The sequence below is a fragment of the Anser brachyrhynchus genome (assembly GCF_964034855.1).
Source record: "Anser brachyrhynchus genome assembly, chromosome: 1".
NCBI classification, from domain to species: Eukaryota; Metazoa; Chordata; class Aves; order Anseriformes; family Anatidae; genus Anser; species Anser brachyrhynchus.
In genome coordinates, this window is record NC_137694.1 from 20168410 (window position 1) to 20181403 (window position 12994).

At 38.4% G+C, this 12994-nt stretch overlaps 1 protein-coding gene across 1 annotated transcript; it reads left to right on the top strand.

Annotated features, from left to right (window-relative positions):
* The first annotated feature begins 115 nt into the window (after nt 1-115).
* On the top strand, nt 116-12120 carry CRELD2 (cysteine rich with EGF like domains 2). Its single transcript, XM_080569223.1, has 10 exons — nt 116-461; nt 1683-1765; nt 2675-2785; nt 4798-4889; nt 5894-6070; nt 7263-7361; nt 8680-8757; nt 9012-9107; nt 9979-10119; nt 11545-12120. Exons 1-10 carry the CDS (start codon nt 303-305, stop codon nt 11601-11603), a joined length of 1095 nt encoding a protein of 364 aa, XP_080425349.1. The 5' UTR covers nt 116-302; the 3' UTR covers nt 11604-12120.
* The last annotated feature ends 874 nt before the right edge of the window (nt 12121-12994 follow it).

A 12994-nucleotide genomic window follows, 5' to 3' on the forward strand; every position in this document is an offset into this window, starting at 1 on the left:
GAGCACTACCCCCCTACACCCGGCTCTCAGTGCACGCGGGGGGCTCCGATTGGTCCGCAGCGTGGCGGGCGCCGGTTGGACCACGTCCCTCCTCTCGCCCTTCCTCCGCCAATGAGCGCCGGCGGGCCGAGCGTGCGGGCGGCTGACGCGGAAATCCGAATGGGGCTCGCGGGCCGCTGTCTCCCCGGTTGCTACGGTGGCCGGGGCGGGGCCAAGCCGCGCCGGGCGGGCCGGGCTGAGGCGATTCGCGCTCGGCGGTCGCTGAGGCGCTGAGGCGGCTGCGGGCTCTCCCCGGCCCCGCCATGGGGCCCGGCCCCGCGCCGCGCTCGGCCCGGCCGCCGGTGTGCGCTGCCCTGCTGCTGCTGGTGCTGGTGGTGGTCCTCCCGCCGCTCCCCGCCGCCGGTGAGCGGCGCCGCCTGGCGTGCTCCACCTGCCGGGGCATCGCGGACAGGTTCAACCAGGTGCGCGGCGGGGATGGGGCCGCGTCCAGGCCCGCTGGGGGCAGCCACAGCGCCCGGCCGCTGTCCCCGGCCTGCCCCGGTGCTGGGGTGCGGGTACGGGGATGGGATGGTACCGAGCTTGAGCGCCAGCGGCGGGGGTGTTTTGGTGTTTTAATGGGGAAAGAGGGGCTTGCTGTGCTGCCTGCGGGGTGTGGGGTAAGCGTTGATGGAGGGCACTGTCCCCTAAAAGTTGGGCCCCTCACTACCAGAAGGACATCGAGGCCCTGGAGCGTGTCCAGAGAAGGGCTGCGGAGCTGGTGAAGGACCTGGAGCACAAGTCCTGTGAGGAGCAGCTGAGGGCACTGGGGTTGCTTAGTCTGGAGAAGAGGAGGCTCAGGGGAGACCTTATTGCTCTCTACAGCTACCTGAAAGGAAGGTGTGGGGAGCTGGGGGTTGGCCTCTTCTCGCAGGTAGTTAGTGACAGGACTAGAGGGAATGGGCTCAAGTTGTGCCAGGGGTGGTTCAGGTTGGAAACTGGGGGACATTTCTTCTCAGAAAGAGCAGTCAGGCACTGGGACGGGTTGCCCAGGGAGGTGGTGGCATCACCGTCCCTGGAGGTATTTAAGGAAGGGTTGGATGTGGTGCTTAGGGACGTGGTTTAGTGGGTGACATTGGTGGTAGGAGGATGGTTGGACCAGGTGATCTTGGAGGTCTTTTCAACGCTAACAATTCTGTGATTCTTTGTGTGTTGTCACCTGCAACAGTCTTGCATTGTGGCAGAGGCAGCAAGGGACCTCTGTGGCTTGGGACAGATACTTAATACTTACGCTTGTATTCACTGTTGTATGCTTGAACTTCTGGGATTTTTTACAAGGTATATTTAGAGGAGTACTGGCTGTAACTCAGGGAAGGTGTGCTGGTCACACCGAATTATTGTGTTGCCTTTTTACATATTAAAGTTACAACATGGCAAAGATTGGGCTAGACACTACCAAAATGGAATGAAGCAGAGGGCCCATTTGACTTGTTAATAAAGTTCCTGAGAAGTTAAGACTCTCCCATAGCCTTGTCTATGTGTTATAGTGCAAGATGATTCTTTTTTTTTTATTGAACAGTTCGATCATCAGCTTCAGAGTTTTACTGAAGTTTCTGCAATGTCATAAAAGTATTTACTGCTGCCGTTCACTTTTGTTAGAAACAAACTATGTTACTTAGATTCTTTTGGTGCTTTTCGTTTGCCAGGGATTAGCAGATACGGCGAAGAAGAACTTTGGTGGTGGAAATACAGCCTGGGAAGAGAAGACATTGTCGAAGTATGAGTCCAGGTAAGCTGTCTCAGCGCTTCAGGTTCAGTAGCGTTTCATGTCTGCTGTGTGTAACTTTGCAGAACTGGTGTTAGTCTGGTACTTGAATATTGAATGTAACAGCTGAAGTTTCATATGTCCAAATCCTGAATTCTTTTTGACTAAAATGTAGCAGATTACATTATATCTGCAGTTTCTGGTAAAGACTGACATCCCTTGTTAATGCTTCTATTTGTATTGCTTCTGGAAACAACAAAAGTGAATATGATTGTTAGACCTAATATTTTTTCTTTATTTACCCACTGGAGTCCTAAAGTGACAGTTTTAAATAATGGTCCATAGTTAATTGTTTCTCTTCTAAGAGGTGGACTTCATCTTGGCGGACTGCAGTACTTGGTTTAGAATTAAAGCAGTAACTGCTCCGTATTCAATATCTTAGCACTGAATAGGGAACTAGAAGAGGCACAGATTACTGTACACCTTTGCATATATGCTTGATGACTGATCAGTGTGATCAGCCATCTTTTTTCCAAATTTCAAATTCAGTTTTTATTCTTAATTGGAACACTGAAATGCAAGGGTGGGATTTCTGAACCTCAGTTACTGTCCAGCTTCATGGGCTTTTATCAGATATTAGCAATATCTGAAATTTACTGTTGAGCTTGGTAGAAAAATCTTACCAACCTACAGTCTGCAAACATAATAAATGCAAGCAAGCTGAAGCGTTTCTTGTGGTTGTCCTAATCTTCTTAGTTACCAGAATAAAGAACTAATGAACTTTACTATATTTGCTTTGTCTTGGAACTAGTTCAGAACACACTCTAAACTGATAAAGTATCCTAGGCTGAAGTCTAGCTTCTGTAACATGTCTTGTGTGGTACCAAATAATATTTTAAAATTAAAATCATGACTTTCCTTCTCTGCTTGTAGTGAAATTCGTCTTGTAGAGATCATAGAGAATCTGTGTGACAGTAGTAACTTTGAATGTAACAACATGGTAGAAGAGCATGAGGAACATATAGAGAAATGGTGGTTCAAACTGTAAGTATCAATTTTTCTGTGTAGATCTCTGTGCTGATAAGCATTAAAGAGGATGAAATATTAATGGTATATTCTGTGCCTGATCAATAGGAATATATTTGTTGTAGCACAGAGACGGAAAGTGTATAATTAAAAGTCCGCTTTATTCTCCTGTCAGTTGTGGAGCTGTGGTAGCTGTGGAGGTTCCAAGAGTCATCATGAGGCTACTCTGAGCTGTACATTCCAAATTTAATTCAGTGCTGCTAAATGCAGCCACTTCTGAACGAAAGTAGTGCTCAGCTATACAACAGCAGAAAGTGACGAGGACATCTAAATACATTTTGGATGAAAAAGAAAGCTTGATAGGATATTTTGTTTACTCAAAGTGAGTAATACTCATTCTCCTATTCAGAGATAACAAAATCATTAAGTGGGTGTTTTTTTTATTACCTTGAGTTGATAAGGTGCTAGACCAAGATTTTTCCATTCCCTCAGTTGTTTTTATGGTATAGAAATGCTTTTGGCACGGGAAAATATGACAATCAGATAGTGATATTGAGTGGCTTGTGTTGGAGATCATACAATGTGGATGAAGGGGCTGGAAATTCATGTAGAGAGTAGCTCATCTACTGTTTCTGTGTCGCTGCAGAGGTGGACTGCATCCAGTCAGGTGTAATTCAATAGGGTGAACTATCATTATACCACTTCATCACTGGATAAGGATTTTTGATAATCCATATTTTTTTTTAATGTTTGCTTTATTGTTTCATACTTCTACCTTGCTGCGCAGTATTAAGTCTACATTTAACACTCAAACTGAAGGAAAGGGGAGCTCTGCAAGCCAGATCAAACAAGACTGCTTCAAAGAACGTGCTAAAATTTGCAGGACTGAAAGAAACTGGTCTTAAACTAGAGAATTTGACCAAGTAGACTTCCTAAAATTTAAACAAAAAACATTCATAAAAATACATTGTTTTTGGAAAGCTTCCTTATTTAAAAGATATGTTGAGTGCAGTTGATCAACTTTGCCTCCTGTCCTTTAATCTAAAAATGTCATTCGGATTCTGTGGTAGTTTCCGAAGGTGGTTTCTTTGGCTACGGATACCTTAGATCTTTTTTAACAAGGTCTCAGTAGGTTTACTTTTCAGGGTCTGGGCCTTGGAGTGAATGCAATCGTATCTAATAGTTTAGAAGGAGAAGCTGTACATGCCACAGGAGTTGCTGAAGACATAACTTCTTTCAGACTTCATAATTTCTAAACCTTCCTTACGGCTTTCCTTTGTTAAAGTTTCTGGAATTTCAGTGTCTGTGTGATACCGAGATCTTTTGTTTGTTGTTTGAAACTGTAGCAGTCCTTGTGCTTGCTTGCAAAATAATACTTAGTGATTTTATTATTAATTAGGTGTATATTCTAGTGCTAGAGTATCACATAACTGTAAGTTCTTAATATAAAAATATCCTTCTGAAATATTACTTGATTCATGCTAAAAAAAAAAAAAAAAAGTAGAAGGAGGAATTTTAATGTGCACCTTACCGTGAAGTCAGGTTGGCTATAAGTTGAGCAAATGTTAATATCTGTCCTGGGTTCTCTTCTGTGTACTTGAGGTAAGCACGCAACCGTTATCTTTAAGAGGAATATATAAATGTGACTGTCTAAACTGTATACAAACTTTCCCTTAAAGTAAGGTGCTTCAAAAAAAAAAGGGGGGGGGGGTGTCAAGGTGACATTGAAGTCATTTTGTTCGTCATATTTCACTTTTTCATAAATATAAAATTTGGGTAGAATCTGATAACAAATAGTAAATTAAAAAAAAAAGAAGACCTCATGTTAAAAAGTCCTCCAGTTACTAGGAGGACTCCTAGTTGATTCCTGAAATAAGGTAGTCGTCAATTCAGAAGAGAAACCATAGGTTTCTAATCTCATGTCATACACAACACATTTTTTGGATGACAGTGTGCAGGTTCATTTTTGTTAGTTGACTGTTAAAAAATTTAATTCTTTTAATTCGTAAATGAATGTCTTTCATACACAGAAAGAAGAAGTATCCTGATTTGTTTAAGTGGTTTTGCATAGAAACAATAGAAGTTTGTTGCCCAGCTGGAACTTATGGACCAGATTGCCTTGGTAATTTTTCTTTTAAAAAATATAGTCACAGCTGTGTTCTTCTTCACTCATTTGTTTGTCTCAGTCTTTCATAACAAGGACATATGAAGTATGATATTTTGCTTGAGAGAGCAGCTGCTATGTAGTACGTACCTGCTTGCTGCGTGGTACTTAGCTGCCTTGTGAGCTTCCTGCCTGAAGAAAGGTCTTTAAGGCATGAAGTAATGTATAAAGCTGTCATGGGTACTCGTTCAGAATCCATCTGATTAGCATTTACATATACTCTTGATCTCTGCTTCAAGTTTTTCTGTGATGAAGTCTGTAGTTTAGGTGACCTTTCAGAAGGTATGCAGACAGCAGTCCTTGCCTGGTTTCAAGACTAAATCAGCCAAAACACTCTTGGGGATTAAATAAAGAAATTCACAACTGAGGATGAGTTAAAAAGAGAGTGAGAGAAATATGTGGGGGATAGTTGTGTAAAAGTAAGGTCTGTGATGCAAAAGTGATTTAAAAAAAAAAAAGGAGTTTTGGCCACTGAAGTTCGTATAATTTATAAATCTGTAAAACCTTACACCTTGTTGGAGGTCAGTTTTGTCCTCTTATATTGACAGTTATTGAAAATGAAGTGCTAATTCCTGACATTGATCTAAATGATTGCTTGCTAGTAGGTTCTCTTGACAGCAGTGCGACCATTCTTAGATATCTGAAATAAAGACACCAACTTTAGCCAGCAAAAATAGATAAAATTAGAAATCACAGTCTTTAGCCATAATGAATTTTATAACTGAACTTCCCTGGAGATTGTTTTGAGTTTCCCTGTACTTGAATATATTAGCATTTCGTGCTCCATGCGTTTTGGTTGCTCTCAAGAGAAAAAGATTTTGGAAATTGGATACTGTTACGGGTATATACTTTTACATCGTACTGTCTGTGCAGAGGGAGGCACTTAGGGTGGTTGTGGCTGAGAATATGAAGTTATTTCTTGTAAGATCTGATTTTAAAAAAGTGTTTTTCATCCTTTCAAGCTTGTCGTGGTGGATCAGAAAGACCTTGTCATGGAAATGGCCACTGTGATGGGGATGGAACCCGTGGTGGAGATGGCTCATGTAGCTGCAACAAGGAGTATACAGGAGAATTTTGTTTGGACTGTGCTAGTGGTTACTATAGCACCTTGAGAAATGACACACATTCTCTTTGTACAGGTAATAAAATCTTTGATATATGCAAAGATCCTTGTCTTCTAATTTCACTTTTTGTAAACAAAAGTAGAAACAATTCAGACAAGTTAATAACAGAAAGTAGTTACAGGAAAGTAGTTTGATTACTCAGCTTTGTCCATAAAGGACATGCCAGTCACTTTGGTGGAATTCTAAGAATTTGGTAAGTCACCTTCCCAGACTGCCCTTGGTATTTCCCCCCTTCCCTCCAATTTCTTTCTTTAGATGAGTTCTGCTTCTTACTTTATATTGTGAGGGAGATGAAAAGGAAGAGCAAGCTTTGTGCTTTTTTTTTTTTTTTAATAAGGTACTGTACAGTCATTTCAGTTCAAGATTTCCGTATAATGGACTATTTTAAAGCTAGTTTTACCTCATGTTTCAGATACATTAACTGGAATAAGCAGGTGTGGAAACAGCACATCTGTACTGTAAACTATACAGCTTCTAGTTAAATGTATGTTACAGATTCCAGTTAAATATATCTAAGCTCAATTATGAAACAAAGTCCATCAGGCTCTAGGAATAAATTTCATCTTCTTTTCAGTTGTCCAGATCTTTCATCTGTTTGTACATTTTGAAAAAGATTCTGTAGCAACTAATTCCTGACTGTGGGATTTAATGATTTTTTTTTCAATATTATCTTGTTTTTTTTTTTTTAACCTGCACTTGTAGTAATTTTTCCATATGATTTGTTTTATATTGCAATATAATAAGCATTCAGTCAGCTGGATTTCTCGTATGTTTCCTTGTTTTCTGAAGATTGGTATCACTTCACACATTTGGTAGGAAGGAGTATTGAATCCTACAGTGTTTAAGCTGTTGTCCCAACCCTGAGTGGCTGAGCAGTTTACCTTCTTGATCTCTTTTTCTCAAATATTTCAGAAACTGGACCTGCCACTTTTAGGCAGTAGAATTTCTTGGCACTCAGTTTTAAGTGGCGCAGAAATCTATTAATTGCCAGGTTTGGCTTCCTGTACTTTTGTTAGGACAGAACTGCATTTTTGTAAATGATGTCTCTGTAAAGTCAAGATTTAATCCTGTGAATGCAAGGCTCAATATACTAACAGGTGATGGTTTCTAGTGAATCCTAAATAAGATTTTCTTTGAGAATTTGTGAGCATTAACTTGTCTTGGAATCTGTCAGCTTAGCTCACAGTGTAGTTTTCTCTCATTTCAGCCTGCCATGCTGCTTGTAAAACTTGTACTGGTTCAAGTAATAAGGACTGCCAAGACTGTAAAGAAGGCTGGATCAAAAATGAAGAAGCAGCTTGTGTGGGTGAGTAATATTTGGTACACTTCAAACAGGTTTTGCAGCAACATTGGATAATAAGATTAGATTACGTCAAGTTTTATAGTATTTTATGAAAGTGTTTTATGAAAGAAATCTGCTGAGATTTCTGCAGTCTGTAGTTTCTCTTTTCCTGACTTTTCACGTTGTAGGAAAGCAGTATTTCTTCCCCATTCATCTATTCCTAGCTTCACATTTCAATTGGTTTATGAGGAGATACATATGGACGCTTAAGGAAAAGCCGTAATAATGAGTACACTCCCAATGCAGAACTGGACTAATCTGAGAGCAACATATTCTACTTAAATTCTGTAACAGGGATCAGTAGATGCAATATCCCATATCAAACTGGTCAAATCAAACCAGCAAAAGACCCTTAACATAGTGTCTGGAAACAATATCTTAAAAGTTATGTGAACATGGCTTCTTGAGAAAAGTGTTGATGAGAACGAAGATTTGAATTACAGCTCCTGCGACACCTGCTTAGACAACTGTAAAACATAGTAAGAGGGTTTTTAGATTGTCTAGTATTGTCTTCTGTACAGCTGTTTTTTCCAAATAGTCATTGCAACTGATCAAGTATAAGTTACTTGAGGAGTTGGAAGGAGTGATAACAGCAACAACGATGACTGAAATAGCTTTTCTTTGTCCAAATATTTCAGTATGAATACTGTTGTGCCCTTTCCTTGAATTCACAAGACCAGAGTATTTTAACTTCCTAGGTAAAGCTGTTTTTCAACTTGGCTGGTCCTAACCGTAACTTGGCTTTTTTCAGTATGCTTTTTGTAGAAAACTATGCAGTTTATGTGTGTGCTCAAAGAGTGGATTTTTTGTTTGTTTGTATTATACTTTAGAAAGTTCCATAGCTTGGTAATACAGGATAGAAAATCAACAGTATCCCAGAAGAGTACTCTGTCTGTTTTGCATGCATTTATGCTTTTTATGCAAATAGCATAACACTGACTTGGAAATGACAAGAATGGCAGGTATTCTGGAAGCTTTATTTAACTCGATCTCTTCTGATACGTCTGTTATCATCATAGAACAGCTTCTGTGGATCACAGTTTTGATTTGTTAATATAACCTTATGCTGAACAAAACAGTAAATAAGTTACCATGTTACTTGTATTTGCAACATTGCATATCTGAGCATAAACTCATTGTAATGGTTACTCTGAAGGCAGTTTAAGTTTCTAGTTTTTGTGGGCCAGTTCTTACAGATTCTCCAATTATAGCATATAAATATTAATCTGTCTATTTAATCGTGACTACTATTTTAGGTAACTTGTCACTTTTTATATTTCAGATTTAGATGAGTGTGCTTCTTCTCCTTGCAAAGATGAACAGTATTGTTTGAACACAGAAGGATCTTTCTCATGCAAAGGTTTCTTTTTAATCTGCTTGTATTCTGTATCATCTAGAATCCTAATCTAATGCTAGAGATAACACTAGAGAAGGCATTTAGTAAAAAGTGGTCTGATCCTGACTGTGCTGGGGGAGGATGAGGGTTTAGACATATCATATGAAAAAGGTGAGAGATTTCTGGCTATTTCTTGTGGGGGTAAGCTGGCTGACTTTAAGGGGTGTTATTTTAAACCTAAGGTATTCTTATTCTTATGTTTAAAATGTTTTCTTTAGCATGTCATGCTAGCTGTGTAGGTTGCACGGGGGAAGGTTCCGACAAATGTAAGACCTGCGCATCTGGGTACATGAAGGAAGATGAAAAGTGTACAGGTTGGTGGATTTAATTTTATATGGCAGAGCGCCAGTTAGCTCACTCTAAGGTAGCCACACTGAGCAGCTCTTAAAGTGCTTTCACTTTAGTCTGGTTCAGTTTTCAAGCCTGTCAAAACAATCCCTGTTGTTGTGGCATTAGCAATAAAGACTTTATAATATTTTATTTATTTTATTATGTTAATATGCATGACAAAGCTTAAAGGTGAAACACTTCAACAAAAGAATCAAAGTATTTTATAGTTGATTCATGAAACAAATATGCAAGTTGTATCGGTTACCTATCACTTCATTAGAAGTGTGCACATATATTCAGTTTGCATCAGAAAGGAAGGTATGCAGTACAGAGTCTTTCTGTTGATACATTAATCTCCAAATTCTAATGATACAAATTTGTAGTGAATTTTAACACAGTTTAAAACAACAGTAAAAGAGTGAAATCAGAGTTTCTCTGTGGGAGAGGAGAAGGTATACAATCTTAAATAGCTCTTAACTTTGACGATGTAGTATTTACAGGCTCCATTCCCATTTGTTTTACCTTGGTGGCATCAACAGAAAATGACCATGGGAAGTCTTGAGTAGGCTAAGACAAATGCTGTAGCTTAATTCACTTCCTCACATTGGACCTGCAAAACATAAAAATAACCTTCTATCTGAGCAAGTTTGATACACAATCTGAAAGATGAAGAACTGTAACAGTTTATTTTAACAGAAGTCAAATCTGTTGCAGCAGTATTCTGCTCTTCAGTGCTTTTACTAAGCAATTAATTCCTGCGTTGGAAGTGGCCTGAGGTAGAATCTCATTTGACTGAGCATAAGTAAGTTGTATAACAAAATAATAGCAGTGGACTCTTTCTTTTCCTGTCTCTAGATATAGATGAATGTAATCTTCCTGAAAAGGTATGCATTAAAGAGAATGAAGACTGTGTTAATACTTCAGGTAGTTACAAGTGTGTATGTTCAGAAGGGTTTGAAGATAAGGATGGAACGTGTGTTCAAACTGTAAAAACAGGTAAGTAGCTTTTTAATGAAGTTTTTAAATATATATATATATATATATAAATCTACAACTTGGAGGTGTATTTCTTGGAGGTGTATTTCTGTCTAAGGGTCTAGTCACTTGTGAATTAATCTGTATAATTTCTCATCTTCCTAAAACTCTAGTCTTTCCAAAGTTTTTGTGGTTGGCCATTTCTGGTATTCTGGCATGCACGTTTTCTTGTTCAAAGATGAGTATTTGTTTTTTAAATGTCCTTGTGTTGAATTTTTTTGCTTAAGGTTGTGTAAGTCACTAGGTGTTTGGTTTCATTACATAATTAAAGTGAACTAGCAGACTACCACTATCATAAAAAGGAGGTCATCTTCCTTCCCACTTTTTTCTTTATTATTTATAAAGATTTAGGGGTTTATCCAATTGCATGCAAGCTGCTTCAACTTGCTCAAATTTCAGAAAACTAAGCAGAGTTCTTTCTTGTTGGTTGAGTGAGCCGAATTTTGTTTATTTTGTGATCACACAAGTGCCAGAACTGGCGAATGAGAAGATGACATACATCTTTCAGTAGTAGAGAGCTGTTTGGCTTGACTTAAACTGTACAATTCCAAAGTGAAAACAAGATTATTTTTCAAAAAAGAGTGTAAGAGGATATATGAGAGAGACTCATTATAACTTCACTTTCTTTATACTTCTTAGTGTTTTGTTTTTTTTTTCCCTAAGCCCTGTGGTCAATTTTTTCATCTTGCATTAATAAGTTGTAATGATCTATGTAGTACTGCTCATTAAGGTTATTCAAGTCAGACCTTTACTTTCAGTATGTGGTGTTATTAGTCCATTAAAAAAAAAAAAAGTCCATTAAAGAAAAAAAAGTACATGGTAACAGATCTCCTGCATAACTACACAGGAAAGCTACATAACTGCAGTTTCAGTGTTATCTGACACTTCATGAAAATAAAAGCAAAATTAACAATTTACAAATTGACCTAACTTATTTCTTAGATTGCTTTTTAAAGGCTCTTTTAACATCTGAAGCAAGCAGTTTGCAATATAGAAAGTAATTCTGAATACTACTTGCTTTTTGTGTTCAAATATTCTGAGTGTTTTCTGACAGGTGATGTGGAAAATAGAAAGTTCATTGTGAATAGTTGAAAACAAAAACTTAGAATAGAAATAGCTGTACTGCTTTTATCTTCCACTACCAGTATCAAACCAGTTTATTTGAATGTTTGGGGTTTTTTTTGCATCTGAGATAAATTTCATAAGCTTGGATCCTGACACTGATGCAAGTAGCTCCCCTATATGACTTCATTCTCTGTGTGGTCTTGCAAAATATGTTGATTTGGGTTTGTCTATTAAGAATTCCTAATGTATTATTAATTATATCATATAATTTTTGACATGTTCACTTTTGCATTCTAGTAATAATGATGCTTAATTTCACAGGAGAGGAAGTTGAGACTGAAACAACTGAGACTTCACATACTGGACATGAGGACTTATGATGTGTATCCAGAACCAAAAGACATTCCTATCTCAAGTTTTAAATTATTGGACTAAGTCTCTGCTGGCTGACTTACTGTGGGAATGGTATTAAATATGCAGGTTGCCATTAAGATTTTTTTAAATGGTGATAAACTGCTCTTTAAGCTGCATTTCTTTATTCTTAAATACCACTTTTTTATAGTTCTTTAAGAACAACGGTCTAGATGGGTAAGTATAAAATTTGAATCAACATAACATTGTACCCAACAATTGTAAACAAATTGAAGATCTCTCATTCTAGTGCCTACTGGTAATAGTCATCCTTTTTAGGAAGGACTTCATTGCACTTCATAATTCAAGAAAAAATCTAAACTGAAGCTTGGTGTTTCTTGACATGAGAAATATTTCTGTAACTGAAATACAGCTTTTAGAAATTGTCAAAGGGAATATCTTTGGGGGGGGGGGGAGGAGAAAGTGTTCCCTTAAACAAAACGGAATGCCTAATACTGCATTCAATAAAAGTTTATTTTGTTGGAATGTGCCTTAAAATTTTTAAGATGTTAATACCTTGCTGTGTTGTCATGTCTATTTTTCATTTGGACAGTGGGGAAAAAAAAAATCCAGACACCTAAGCACTGTATTTCAGTTCAGCACTGAGCACTTCTTAAGTTGTGCTGGAATGTAGATTGTGGGGAGGGAAATACCACTTTCCTCTAAAGGAAGGTTTATGTTAAACTTAAACAGCTTTCCAAAGGCTGGCAGACAAATCTTTCTTCCAGATACTTCCCATCACTGTATAAACTAGTTTACACACTTAATGCAAGTAAATTAATATCTGCACTCAGTCATTCAGAGCTGTAATGAGTGGCCTCTGGAATTGATGAATACTTACTTTTCATTAGAATCTACTGCTACATGTAATAGTTTCTTGTCTTTTTCAACACAAGCATACTACAATCAATTTTGTTGTCTCTTGTGCTGTTTTGGAGGTAAAGCAAATAAGCTTAGCATAGATACCGCTTCCTACATGTTGTCCATAGGCTTAAAGGCAAGTGTAAGAGCTAAAATGGGTATATTCTGCAGGACCGTCACAGCTGTAAAATAAGGCAAAGACCATCCTGCTGCAGTATTTAAAGCTCTTACGGAAGTAAATGAAGTCTGACATACATTGAGGTGATGGATACAGGGAGCACAAAGAGCTAGTATAGAGTACAGGTGAAAAGAACATAACTTAGGCTTGACTATGAAGAAACTATAGTCTGGAAGCCATCAACAGTACCCTGAGGTAAGTGGAAATAGAAAGGATAGACTTGTTGAGCAAGGAAGTCCAAACACTTTCTGTATACTTCTGAAGACTTTTGTTTTCAAAATGTCTTCATCACAGTTTAGTCTGTGAGCAGTGCATGTAGGA